The sequence below is a fragment of the Carlito syrichta genome, unplaced genomic scaffold (genome assembly GCF_000164805.1).
Source record: "Carlito syrichta isolate Samal-C Ts95f unplaced genomic scaffold, Tarsius_syrichta-2.0.1 Scaffold288344, whole genome shotgun sequence".
Classification (NCBI taxonomy): domain Eukaryota; kingdom Metazoa; phylum Chordata; class Mammalia; order Primates; family Tarsiidae; genus Carlito; species Carlito syrichta.
In genome coordinates, this window is record NW_007232440.1 from 180,773 (window position 1) to 195,186 (window position 14,414).

General features: G+C 53.2%; 1 protein-coding gene across 1 annotated transcript in view; it reads left to right on the forward strand.

Moving 5' to 3' along the window:
- Positions 1 to 12,323, forward strand: part of LOC103255677 (adenylate kinase isoenzyme 5-like) — a 126,711-nt gene extending 114,388 nt beyond the window's left edge. Inside the window, exons 7-8 of the mRNA XM_021710249.1 lie at positions 440 to 631; positions 12,211 to 12,323. Coding sequence (XP_021565924.1) covers positions 440 to 631; positions 12,211 to 12,279 — 261 coding nt within the window. The 3' untranslated portion in view covers positions 12,280 to 12,323. The remainder of the gene's footprint in view (positions 1 to 439; positions 632 to 12,210) is intronic.
- Positions 12,324 to 14,414: the final 2,091 nt, after the last annotated feature.

Here is a 14,414-nt window from a genome sequence, read left to right on the forward strand (position 1 = left end):
AAAAAAAAAAAAAAAAAGAGAAAAGCCAATTCATACAAAAGCTGGAGAGGGGCTGCAAAACAATTATCGATAGCTACCTCTGAGAAACCAGTTCTGTCCCTGATTAGAAGGCAAGCTGGGTCGTGTTAAAATATGACAGAACTAGGCGGTGTCAAAATGGCTGCTCTTTGGCTATGTTGACTCCTCTTGGCCTTTCACAGTGGGTGGCATCCAATTCTTGCATTGCGGGACATGCGGTGGCCCGGAGTTGAGGGCAAGAGACAGCCCTGGGGCAGCACGGAGAGGGACTGACCTGGAAAGGGGAGCCAGAGCGCCCATCCCAACCGGGCCCCGTGTCCTTCTGGGACCTGGAGAGGAGCCAGGCCGAGCCAGCAAAGAACCGGGGCCCTGGGCCTTTCCGGAGCATCGGCGCCGTGACGTTTCTGTGTTGTCCCCCCAGATTGGAGGCCCCCACCTGGTGATCTGCATGGACTGCTCGGCAGACACCATGACCAACCGCCTGCTCCGGAGAAGCCAGAGCGGCCCAGGTGCGGACGACACCCCTAAGGCCATCGCCAAGCGCCTGGAGGCCTACTACCGCGTGTCCATCCCGGTGATCGCCTACTACGAGCCGAAGACCCGACTGCACAAGGTGAGGCGTTTCCCCGTCTCCCTCTCAGCTGAGCTGCTGCTCTTTCTGGAACAAAAGAAGCGGCTGGAGACGTTTGGGTTAAAGTTAGGCCGGGCACGGTGGCTCACGCCTGTCATCCCAGCACTTTGGGAGGGCAAGGCGAGCGGATCGCTTGAGCCCCGGAGTTCGAGACCAGCCTGGGCAATATGGTGAGATCTCATCTCTACAAAAGAAAAAAAAATAGCAGGATGTGGTGGCGCGTGTCTGTAGACCCAGCTACTCGGGAGGCTGAGGTGGAAGGATCACCTGAGCCCAGGAGGTCAAGGCTGCGGTGAGCTGTGATTGTCATGATGGTGCCACTGCACTCTGGCCTGGGCGACAGAGTGAGACCCCAACTCACAATGAGTTGTTTAAAAAGAGTCTGGGAATTAGAGCTGCAGGCACTACAGAATTGGGACCCAAGTAGGAGTTTCTGAGGCTCGTCACTCTTACCTTAAAATTAAACGTCTGTCATATGGACCGTAAAAAAAGGTGGTCATATACTGTTCACAGATACTATTATAAGTGACTGAAGACAACTCCTTTTTCCAAAGGAGGGGAGGGGAGGGAGCCAGAAAACAAATCCTTTTTCCAAAAAAGAGAAGGGGGGACGGGGAGGGGAAGAGGGAGGGAGGGAAGAAGGGAGGCTGGCATGGATGAGACACGGCTTCCGCCACGGACGCCGGGTGACCTCCATCTGAACAGGGTGACCCGGAAGGTCTCTTCTGGAGCTAAGAGTCGGCAACCTCGGTTTCTAGGGTTTTGCCCCCTTCACAACCGGCACTTGGCTCCTTTGCCTCTGTTTCCCACAGCAAGTGGTGTTTTGGGGAGAAGCCACGTATGGGACCAGGGAGATGAGTCGTGTTGATGCCGGGTGTAGTGCAGCGCACACCCACGGGTTCTTTGACTTGTCCCTAAAATGAATTTTAGAGCGGCCAGCAAAGTGTTAAAGCAAAGTTTATTAGAGAAAGAAGAGAGGGGAAAAAAGACAGGCCAAAGTTTCGTACCAGAAAGGCCTTGCGTGGGCAAGTCTTTCGTTATAAATGGAAATACAGCATTTTTGCTGTTTACTAAGAAATTAGATATATTTTCCCAACAACTGACATGCAAGAGAGGGTGGGACAAAAGTAACCACCACGCCGGAGACAGACATCTCTCTTTCTTTTTGTTTTTTTGTTTTTTGTTTTTTGTTTTTTGAGCTGGAGTCTCACTCTGTCGCCCAAACTGCAGTGCGGCAGCCGCTCCCGGCCACCGCAGCCTCGACCTGCCGGGCTCCAGCGATCCTTCCGCCTCCGCCTTCCGAGTAGCTGGAACTACAGGCATGTGCTACCACGCCCGGCTGATTTTTGATTTGTTGTAGAGACAGGGTCTCACCAAGTTGCCCAGGCAGGTCTCGAACCTGCGGGCTCAGGCAATCCACTCACCTCGGCCTCCCAAAGTGCTGGGATTACAGGCTGAGCCACTGAGCCCGGCTGGGATTTTCTTTTGATTTGCCGAGGGTGTGAGGTAGGTTGTAATTTTTTAAATGTCTCAACACTTCCGTAAACCTGCCCACGGGGAATGTATCTACCTGTGTCCAACCCGTACAAGCCGCCCTGCCTCAGTGTCACCCGAGCGATTATGAGCTGCGTGCTGAGTCACCGTTCGTGTCGTGGGTTTGGGAACATGACCCCCTCACCATTCTCTCACTCATTCCGAGACTGCACCAGGCGCCAGGGTCTATCCCTCACCCTAGTGGTTCAGATGCAGACAAGATTCTTGCAACCGCCAGGCATGGTGGCTCAGGCCTGTCATCCCATCACTTTGGGTGGCCGAGGCAAGAGAATTGCCTGAGCCTGGGGGTTCGAGACCAGCCTGGGCAACTTGGCAAGACCCCGTCTCTACAATAAATCAAAAAATTATCCAGACGTGGTGGTGTGCGCCTGTGGTTCCGACTACTTGGAAGGCTGAGGTGGAAGGATCGCCTGAGCCCTGAAGGTCGTGGCTGCGGTGGCCGGGAGCGTGCCACCGCACTCCGGCCTGGCGACAGAGAAGACACCAACGCAGAAAAAGGAGTCTTGCAACCCTGCAGGCTTAGGGTTTTCGCAGGGCAGACGGGCAGACGTGCCGTCCCAGCCTGGGGTCAAAGCAAGCACCGTGTGTGCTGCCAGGGCCCTGAACTCAATCCTCGGTGTGGAGGAAGGCTGCCTAGGGCGGGCTCGCCTCCAGCCCCGGGGCGGGTGCTGTGGAGGGAGAAGGCACCCCTGGCTGAAGAAGCCCGAGGGAGGCCAGGAGGGGCAAGCCAGTCAGCTGGACTGTGACATAAGGGTCAAGGAGCAGAGGGACAGGAGACGGGGAAGGAGAGACAAGCAGGGCTGGACCTTGTGCAGGTGAACCAGCGTAGGGCACATGCTCGTCTTGTGTGAGGTGGGAGTGACGGGAGGGGACAGACGTGCTCGGGGCTTCCGTCTGGACCCCTCGCCCCTAGGCCTGGGGAGAAGGGACCCCAGAGGGCCACAGGGAAGATGGGACAGCATCTAGAACCAAGTCCTACCTGAGCGGCGGACGTGGGTCACCGCAGGAGAGACATCGTCAGTAGCACACTTAGTTCGGGAGCTCCCCGACCGGTTCCTTGGGGAACCATTGAGAGTGTACACCCCTTCCTAACCCGGTGAATGGTCACTGTTCCAGAATCATAGGGAGTCCTGGGCATAGAGTCTCCAGCTAACTCAAGGAAGTCACACACATGGCCCTAGAGCCGCCATCCCCACCCCTGTATCACATGGCCCGAGAGTCACCATCCTCACTCTCTGTCTACGGCAGCCATTGCCGACGCATCCCAGCACTTTTTTTTTTGTGAGTTGGAGTCTCACTCTTGCCGCCCAGGCTGGAGTGTCGTGGCACGCTCACGGCCACTGCAGCCTCGACCTGCTGGGCTCCGGCGAGCCTTCCGCCTCAGCCTTCCGAGGACCCGGAACTACCGGCACACGCCACCACGCCCAGCTAATTTTTTATTGTAGAGATGAGGTCTCGCCAAGTTGCCCAGGTGGGTCTCGAACCTCTGGGCTCAGGCAATCTCTTGCCTCAGCCTGCCAAAGTGCTGGGATGACAGGCTTGAGCCACCGAGCCCGCCTCATCCCAGCACCCTTTCCTGTAGTGCCCAGATGCCGCCTAGGAATGTTTGTCAACACAGCACCCAGGCAGTTACTACCCACTCTTAGGACTTGGTGCAGGATGAGACCTATTCGCTGTGCTTTGTATAACTGCTGGCTACCACATGAGATGCAGACCTTTAAAAACAAACACAAAGTGCATCAGATAATAGCAAGATCTCAAGGGTCTAGGTTGCAAAGGCCTTACCTAGGTGAGATGGTCCAGTGATTTCCACCTTTTGTGCAGCCTAGAACACACACACAAAATTACCCAGGTAGAAGAGAATTTCTGCCACTTTCAGGACATGTAAGTAACTCAGGATTTAATTGTGCTTCGAGTCAGAGCATCCCTTTAATCTCTCTCGTATCATCCCAGCCTGAATTCTACCAACTCACAAATGGCTGGCACACAGATACAGGCTAACTCAATCCTCAGGCAAATCTGATTTCTGAAATCTTCCTTAGAAATTTCTGAGTTTATGGTGGCTCCACCTGTAATCCCGTGCTTTGGGAGGCTGAGGTGAGTGGATTGCCTGAGCCCGCGGGTTCGAGACCTGCCTGGGCAACTTGGCGAGACCCCCATCTCTACAATAAAAATCAAAAAATTAGCTGGGTGTGGTAGTGCAACCTGTATAGTTCCAGCTACTTGGAAGGCTGAGGTGGAAGCATCACCGGAGCCCAGCAGGTCGAGGCTGCGGTGGCCGGAAGCGGCCACTGCACTCCAGCCTGGGCGACAGAGTGAGACGCCAACTCAAAAAAAAAAAAAAAGACAAAATTACAGCACATTAAAGATTTTGATTGGCTTTTACTCATGATTCTAGAATCGGGCAGCCCTCGGGGCCAAAAGAGTTTCCAAGAGCCAGCAGTGTGGTCAGGCAGCATCCCTGGATAGAAAACGGAAGTGAGGTGTGGAGCCTAGTTGGTGACAGCTTTATGTGAGTCAGGTGGCTGCCACGGTGGACAGACCTCTGCTATCACAGCTGTCTGAAAGTCAGCCCTCTGTGACGGGAGTACACACCCACGTTAACTCGTCTGTTAGCATGAGTGACTCCATATGGGGTTTGGTCTGCTGGGCCCAGTACGGGGGCCAAGTCCAAACCCGTGGCAGCCAGCAGATCTTCGTAACGGTGGGAGAGGAGGATTCCAGCCCCCTTTGGCTCGTGTCATGTCAGCTGGGAGTTGAGGGCCGCTGGGCCCAGACCCAGGTAACATTTACGATCCACTGCACACATACTTAAGGTTGCCCCAGCCCTCAGAACCCCCAGAAGGCCTTGGGGGGTGGGCGGGGGGTGCTCTGTCCCACTGCCTCTGTCCAGGCCTGTCCCCTGCCCACACAGCTGCAAAGACAAGCACCCACCCGCCCTCCACCCCCCCCCACCCTCCCACCCCCCAACCCCAGACACCTACTGTAGAGACGGTGCGGGCCGGCCCGGGAGGCTGAGAATGGTCTGCAGGTACCTGTGGGCTTTGCCAGCAGCTGGGGCCGCAGAGGGGGTCCGAGGGGGCCAGAATGGAAGCGGGGATGGGGGATGGGACTGTCTGCCATTGAAGGAGGAGAAAGCCTCTGTCCGTCGCTGTTGTCTGGCCTTCTGGGCTTTGGGCCAGGCCTCTTGCATCAGCTTAATCTCCCCCTGGTTTCCAAGGATCCGCTTGTGTCTTGTTCCTGGGATGCTGTTTGTACCATCTGCCCCTCCCCCCAAGTCTTATTGGTTTACAGAGCCCAAGACAGGGCGCTCACCCAGGTGAGCCCCTGCGCCATGGGAGGACTTTTCTTAAAATCAGACGCAGAGGAGAATGCACTTCAAGAATGCAAGGGAAACAAATCGGCAGCTCCGTGAGAAGCATTAGAAGCTGGGGCCATGGGGTCCACAGTATGTCCGTCAGGCCTCCCCCCCTGTCCTGACGTCGTATCCATCAGCTGGTCCCCTCCCACATCAGACAACCCTTTGGGCCTCCAGTTAGCCAAAGTGCAATGAAATTTCAGACAAAGATAAGTTAAGGCCAGTGCAGTGGCTCACAGATGGAATCCCAACTTTGGGAGACCAGAGTGGGAGGATCTCTTGAGGCCAGGAGTCTGAGTCCAGCCTGGGCCATAGAGTGAGACCACCATCTCTTAAAAAAAATTAGCCAGGCGTGATGGCACGCATAGATACCCCTACTTGGGAGGCTGAGGCAGGAGGATCGCTGGGGCCCAAGAGTTCAAGGCTGTTGTGAGCTATGGTCACGCCACTGCACTGCAGCCTAGGTGACAGAGCGAGCCCCTCTATCCTAGGAGGAGGAGAAGAAGAAGGAGGGGGGAGAAGAAGGAGGAGGAGGAGAAGAAAAAAGAAAAAAAAGAAACTACAACACTTAAGAACATAAAGCTAAAAATAAAGATTATCCGGAATTCTTCCACCCAAAGAGAACCACTAATGAACAGCTTGATATATTTTCTTGCATTTGTTTTTCTCCATCTTTTACATGCATTTTTCTCATGGCATAATTAGCCCAGAAACACCCCAGGCCCTGGATGAAGAGGGCCTGGTAACAGATGATGTCTGTCCCTGCGTTATTTACTAGGCGTAATAGATTTAACAAATAAAAAGAGAGGCCAACAGATAGATGAAAAAAAATGCTCAGCCTCACTTGTCACCAGAGAAGTGTAAATCAAAACCACACTGAGATATCACCCAACTCCGATAAGGGTGACCATCATTAATAAGTCAAAAAACAACAGATGCTGGCGCAGGTGCGGAGAAGAGGGAAGGCTGACACACTGTTGGTGGAGTGCAAGCTAGTCCAACCTCTATAGGAAACAATGTGTCGATTCCTAAACGAACTAAAAATCGACTTTCCAGATGATCCAGCAATCCCTCTCCTGGGAATATACGCAGAAGAACCTCAATCATCCCACAGAAAAGACACCCGCGCATGTATGTTTATGGCCACCCTAGTCACAATAGCGAAAATGTGGAACCAACCCTGCTCCCCTTCGAAAGTGGAAAGGATTAGGAAGATGTGATACACGTAGACAAGGGAGTATTACGCAGCCATGAAGGGCAAAATCATGGGCTTTGCAGCCAACGGGAGGACTTGAAGAGCATCATTCTGAGTGAACTCTCCCAGAAACACAGGACTGAATACCGCCTGTCCTCACACATAAGCAGGTCCTGGATATAGCACCGGGGAGAGATCGGCATCTCTCACAACAGCACAGGGGAGAGATTGGTATTCACAGGACGCTGCCAGGGGAGGGAGGAAGTAGGGGAGAGCATGTAACAACACCAAGGCTACCTGCTCCTGAACCAGGGGAGGTGAGAGCCAGTCGGAGGCCATGCATTACTTAGGTACCTAACCCTGAGTTGTTCCCCACATCTTTACGATGAAATTAAGTCATCTTTTTAAAAAAGAGGGAAGCAGTGACTCCGATGTGAATTTCACAGACACAGAAGCCAAGTTCCCTGGCAACTCTGCTTTGGTAACGGAGGAAAGAAGCTTCCGTGCTCAGCAGTCCCGTAGCGTCTCAGCTTGGTGGACAGCTGACCCACTGGTGTCATGTCCTAGACACAGCAGAACCCGGCATGAGATGGCGCTGGGTCCTTGTTCAGCCTGGCAGGAGACGACCCAAAACGAGCGGTGGAGACCAGGAAATTCGGTTCCTGGTTCTGCTGGGATCTCGGCTGCAGAAAGGCCCACACGGCCAAGCCTCACCCCCAGCCCTGCACGTGATCATTTCGGATCTGGATTCCTAAGTTCGGGACCTAACACAAGTAAAGGAAGCCCCAACGTTACTTATTTTTAAATTTTTGAGTTAGCGTCTCCCTCTATGGCCCAGGCTGGAGTGCAGTGGCACGCTCACGGCCACCGCAGCCTCGACCTGCTGGGCTCAGATGATCCTTCCGCCTCAGCCTTCCAAGTAGCTAGACTCACAGGTGTGTGCCACCGCGCCGGCTAATTTTTTGATTTATTGTAGAGATGAGGTCTCGCCATGTTGCCCAGGCTGGTCTCCAACCTGCGGGCTCAGGTGATCCTCTCGCCTCTGCCTCCCAAAGTGCTGGGATGACAGGAGTGAGCCACCGCACCCGGCCCCAAAGTTACTTTTAGACCTTGAATTCTCTGTGCTCACTTTCTTATTTTGAATCTTCTTTCCGTTGGTGGAAGTAACTCTTAAGCTCGTTTGTAGTTGGGTTTCTCTGTGAATATCCGAGGATGCCATGACGGTGGCCTTTCCCCCACCTGGCTGTTTCATTGGATATCACTAAGTCATCGTTGCTATCTGCAAAAATTCAGTCAACATCGCCCCACGTCAGTCGAGTTTGCCCAGCAGTTCAGGGCTGCAGCACCCTGGACTTCACCTGGACCCGCCTGGTGGGCCACTCCGACGGATGTAGACACCATCCTCCCACCAGCTGGCCAGTGAAGACAAAGGCAGCAGCTTCGAGGAGCGCCAGGGTTCCGTCCTCTCACCTGGCAGTGAGACGTGACTCTGCCAGTTGGCCCGGAGAGACCAGAAACGTGTCCTCCGACGGCTTGAAAGCGTCTTCTCTCCACTCAGGTCCTTCCTGACGGTCAGGCCTCCCTGGGGTTCCTGCAAGAACTTCGGATCCAGTGGGGCTCTCTCTGAGGCCTGTGGTCCTGTTGGAAGGATCCGTGCTCACCGCGTGCCTGTCCGCCCAGATGGCAAGAAGAGAATTCCACACACCGCCGGGCATGGTGGCTCACACCTGTCATCCCAGCACTTTGGGAGGCGGAGGTGAGAGAATTGCCTGAGTCCAGGGGTTCAAGACCATCCTGGGCAACTTGGCGAGATCTCGTCTCTACAATAAAAATTAAAAAATTAGCTGGGCGAGGTGGCGCATGCCTGTGGTTCCAGTGACTTGGGAGGCAGAGGTGGAAGGACCGCCTGAGCCCAACAGGTCGAGCCTGTGGTGGCCGTGAGCGTGCCACGGCCCTTTAGCTTGGGCGACAGATGGAGACTCGACTCAAAAAAAGTTTTGATTTTTATATTTTCCTTATTGAGACATATAAGCAGGGGCCTAAAGAAGCTGGAATTATCTTTGGAGTACCGGCTTTTCTTCCTAGATGAGTGTTCTAGGAGCCCGTCAGCATCAGTGTGCCAGCTAGCGTTGTGTAAGAATACACAATTTTTTTTTTTGAGTCGGAGTTCTCACCCTGTCGCCCAGGCTGGAGTGCAGTGGCACGCTCACGGCCATGCCAGCCTCGACCTGCTGGGCTCAGGCGACCCTTCCACCTCAGGCTTCCAATCAGTAAACTACAGGCACACGCCACCACGCCCGGCTAATTTTTTGACTTATTGTCGAGATGAGGTCTCGCCAAGTTGCCCAGGCAGGTCTCGAACCCGTGGACTCAGGCAATCCTCTCACCTCGGCCTCCCAAGAAGCGGGGATTACAGTTTTGAGCCACTGCACCCAGCCCACAATTTTTTATAAATAAGTTCCGAGTTTGTGGGCCTCCCCTCATATAGAGAGCATACATACAGAAACGCATAAAAGGAACATAATGAGTTTGAAAAATAAAATGAACACCCGTGTCACCACCAGGCAGGTCGAGAAGCAGGAGACTCACAGACGCTTCGTCCTCCCTTACCACTCCCACATATCTTCCTTCCTCTCCCCAGGAGAGGAAGCCACTGTCCTGGCTGTCGCGATCACCTCCTTCTTCTCTGTATCATTTTGTCACCTACACGCGGATCCCTAACCAATGGAGCTTTGTCTTGAACTTGATGTAGCGTGGACCGTACTGGACTCATATTCTTTGGAGGCCTGCTTCTTTTCCGCAGCTTGGTGGCGGGGCATAGCTGTGGTCCTCTTTTTCTTGGCATCACCTTAGTTTTCCACTCTGTGACGATGTCACCGTGTATGGATCCATCCACTGCTGGTGGACATTTGGGGCGTTTCCAGTTTGAGAATCACAAGCAATGCTTCTGTGACACTGTTGTCTCCATGTTCTCGGGTGTTTAAGGACACAGGGCTCTTTCGTCTTCTTTTGGGAATTCGTTCTCCCTCTGGAATCAGGGCAGTCCTTAGGGGTTGCAGCATTCAAACTAGCTTGCACAAAGACGTAGACAAGAGTGGGAGAAATCATCAAACGTTTCTCCGAGTGTGGTGCGAGGGAACCCACAAGATCGCCCGGCGCGTTCGTCAACTCTCCAGGGCTTCAGAGGCCAGCCCAGGCCTGCAAGAGACCCTCTGGAGAGGAGGCCTGGAGAGCTGCATTCGAGCAAGGTTACCCCGCCCCCCCATGAGTCATAGGGGCATCCCCAGCCCTCCCCCTTTTAATTTTTCTTCCTTTGTCAGCATTCAAGGAGCCTCCCTCTGTGTGGCCACCAGGACCCTCCCCCAATCCCTACTCCACACACCCAATCCTCACCCCGCCTCTGCTGCGGAAGAGTCTGGTCTTCACCGTGTTGGGCTGCTTGGGGCACGTTCCCTTCCCCAGAGCCTTCCGTAGCCCACCCGCGCTCCATTGATCTGGGATCAGTGTTTACCCATGTCTGTCGACTGGCCAAGGCCCACCACTTGTCAAGGCTGACCTCTAGGTAGAAGCTCTGGCGCCTCGTGAAGGGGTAACGCCTCACACCAGCTTTCCCAAGGCACCCTGGGGACATCTGTCAAAGCCGATCCGGGGAGGGTGCGCGGCACCGGCATCACCCTGGCCTTCCGGTGCGTGACCAGGACTCGACCTTCCGTAGATGTCACACGGGGGATGGAGCACATCTCAGAGGTCGACACAAGGCCAGCAGCGCATTCGCGTCCCCACGCCAACCCCGCCCTGCCTCCCCTGTCGGACTCTTTGGGCTGGTACAGACACCGCCTCCGAGCCGCTCTGCCCTGGAGCGCCGGCCCCATCCGTGTGGTCCTGGCTCCTGCATCTTGTCCACGCCCCATTCCGTCACTGCTCTGAACGTTAGAGGCCCTCGGGAGGCTTGTTGTAAGGAACTCCAAAGTCTTTCTGTGACCCGTAGGAGCACCTTACCTACACAGGCACCTAGCTTGCTGTTGCCATTATTGTCTTAAGTAGACTTTTTGTTTTTTTCAGTCCGGAGTCTCGCTCTGTGGGCCAGGCTGGAGGGCAGGGGCACGCTCACGGCCACCGTGGTCTCGACCTGCTGGGCTCAGGCCATCCTCCTGCCTCAGCCTTCCAAGTAGCTGGAACCACAGGCGTGTACCACCACGCCCAGCTGATGTTTTGATGTATGGTAGAGACGAGGTCTCGACAAGTTGCCCAGGTCGGTCTTGAACCCCTGGGCTCAGGCAATCCTCTCCCGCTTCCCAAAGTGCTGGGATTACAGGCGAGAGCCACCACACCCAGCCAACTTTATTCTTTAGAGCAGTTTTAGATACATGGTGAAATTGTACAGAGTTCCCCCATGCTACCTTTACTCCCCCCAGTATCCTCGGTCTGTTCCACCCCCACCCCTTCATCCCTGGCAACCACTGATCGTTCTACCGTCTCCATAGTTTTGGCTTTTCCAGAACGTCATAGAATTGGAACCCCACCATGCCCATAGGCACCCTTTTCCGCGGAGTGGTTTCTGTCACTTGGCAACACATATGGAGGTTTCCTCCATGGCTTGATAGCGCATTTCATTTGGGGGCTAAACAATACTGTCTGCATCTACTATGGTGTGTCCATTAAAATGCTGAAGGACCGTATTTTGGTTGCTTCCAAATTTTGGCCAACTATGCAGAACGCTGGTGTAAACATCTGTATGCAGGCTTTTGTGTAGCTGTGTTCTCGACACACTTGGGTAAATCCCAAGAAGCTCATTTGCTGGAAAATATGGTAAGAATGTGTTTCGCTTGAGACGCTGCGGGGTCTCCCACAGCGGCTCCCCCATACTCAAGAGTTCTGCCGCTTCATCCTCTCCTGCGTGTGGTGTTCGTGCTACAGACCTGGGCCGTCCTCACAGCTGTGGGGTGATGCCTCACTGTTGTTTTAATTTCGGCCATTTTTAAACAACTATTCTTCACTTTTTCCTCTGTGGCTTCTTAGGTGTTATATTTTAAAATTTTTGCAGAGCGAACTATAAAAGTCAGCGATCTTTTTCTATTATTAAAAATGATTTTGCTGGGCACAGTGGCTCACGCCTATTATCCCAGCACTTTGGGAGGTGGAGGCGAGGCGATTGCCTGAGCCCGGGGCGGGGAGGGGGGGTTGAAGTCCAGCCTGGGTAACTTGGTGAGACCTCATCTCTACAATAAATCAAAACAGTAGCCAGGTATGGTGGCATGTGTCTGTGGTCCCAGCTACTTGGACGGCTGAGGCGGAAGGATCACCTGAGCCCAACAGATCGAGGTTGCGGTGGCCGTGAGTGTGCCACTGCACTCCAGCCTGGGCGACAGAGTGAGACTCCGACTCAAAAAAAAAAAAAAAGATTTATTTCCAAACATTTCTTAACAATAACTGCTTTTTTCCTTTTACATACAGATAAATGCAGAGGGAACACCAGAGGAAGTTTTTCTTCAACTCTGCGCAGCTATGGACTCTATTTTCTGAAGGTGAAAACGCATCCTTGTTAAGGAGAGTGGAAACAGAAACACGAACAGCTTCACCCCTCGACACGACACGTTGCGAGCTAAGCCTTCTGTGTGTCCCCGAATCCCTCCACCGCTGTTGCTTCCCAGCTAGACTTGTGTGAGGTGTCTGGATGCCATGCATGGTGTGTTTGGGGCGCTCACCCTTTCTTCACCCTCAGACAGCCGTCTGCACTCAGCACGCACACCTGAGTCACGTGGGCACACCTGAGCTAGTCTGTACAGGACTGCAGCGCGGTTGCCCGCCTGTGGCCGGGGTGCCTCCGGGCCTTGCTGGAGTCTGACCACTTAGTTATCCTCTCATCAAGCATCCCTGACTCCCCGTCACATCTTCCCCTCCCCAAGGTGACACAGGGTGCAGGCCTGGGCCCCTTCCTCTGGCGGCTGGCACTGTCTCCTCAACTCTCACCCCCTAGGGGCTCAGAGCCAGAGAGTGGGTGGGTGGGACGACGCCATGTACATGATAGAGAGGCGGCAGGCAGGTCACATGCGATCGAAATCTCAAAATGTGAAATCATGTAGCTTTTCCAAGACCGCAAAATCCAGGTTGGTCATCTGTAACGTCCTGTTTTGGGACACTGGCTACTTGGGATACTGTCACAACGGCGAAGAGAACACGTTTGATAACGGTGTAACCTAGACCCCTCTCTACATGGTGGTGCATTCCAGCGATCATAAATTACGATCAATGACCAAGAGCAAGTTCAAAGCATAGGTGGTTCTGCTGTTGCATTCACCGGACAGAGACCAACTTAGAGTTTTGACTTTAAATGACCGCCCATGTACCCATTGCCAGGCAAGTAAAAATCACAAAACCGAATGGGGGGAGGGGCATGTCAGCAAGTGGTGCTGAGCCGATCTCGCGTCGTCCTTGTTCACATGGGCCCTTTCAGGGCTTTGCAAGCCTCATCATGCTCATCTGCAAAACTGTGTTTCTAGCATCAAATCGGTGAAGTTTGGGTTCTCTTTTGTGCTATCAGTCGTCAAGTCAGAGCTTCTTAGAGACTCATCTGGGATACCTGCATCCTGTCCACTCAGCCACTGCAAAAGTTTCCGTTTGCATGGGGTTTTTTTTGTTTTTTCCTTCAATGGTTGTGCAGATAGGGATCCATTGCTGGGACCGAATTGTATTTTTAAAGTCATCTTTTTCTTGAAATGGGTATGTACGAATAAAATAAATGGAAGACAGGATATCTCTTTTTCTATTTATTGGTAACTCACATCATTCTGGAAAGCATTCGAAGCCTTCTTCCAAACAGAATTAGAAGCAAACACAGTAAGAGTCAAGATTTACTGTTATAAATATCTGGTTTTAATGTTGGCCATAGATCAGTTTTGAGCTGTTACAGAGAGAACTGTAATGAATTCACGGTACATGGTAATTTTCATATTTCCTTTTTCTCAAGCACTCATTCTTAAACAGACATGTCAGTGTTTGCTGAAGAAATTCACTTTCTTTGGTTACAATTACGCCTCTATACAAAAAAGGGGGCGTGTCCCCACGACTCAAACAGTTGTCAAATATTTTATTACTACCCCAAGTCATCACACTCTCTGCAGGGAAGCATAAGGAGCATTTGAGCAAATTAGGGGGGAAAGGTCACAAGGTGAAAATTATCAGTTGCGCCAGAAAACACAAAATGACTCTTTGCGGGGATTAACATTCTTGCAACACATGTCACATCTTGACAAACACAGCCCATGCCTGCCACGGCCTTGGCGGTGCAGGTACGGAGGTGAGACGGCAGAGGCAGACAGGCCAGCCATGGCTTTGACAGTTGCAGCTGGCAGCCGTCTCGAAGACACTCAGTAGGGATATTGGCTTGGTCCCCCCAAGAGTGCCTGGAAGCGCAGAGCAAATCTACAGAACACATGACTGACTGGAATGGCTCGAAATGACACCATAACATCACTGCTTGATTTAAGATTTTAAAACAGGAAGAGACCCTAACGGCCTCTGCCTGGCACAAGACCTGTGTGTGTGTAGAAGACGTCAGAACTCAGCCGACGCTCCTTCACGATCACCTCTTTTCCAGGCCGCACCCAGGCCGGCCCGCCCCCTCTGACGCCATCAATGGCTGCTCTCTTGCTCCCTGG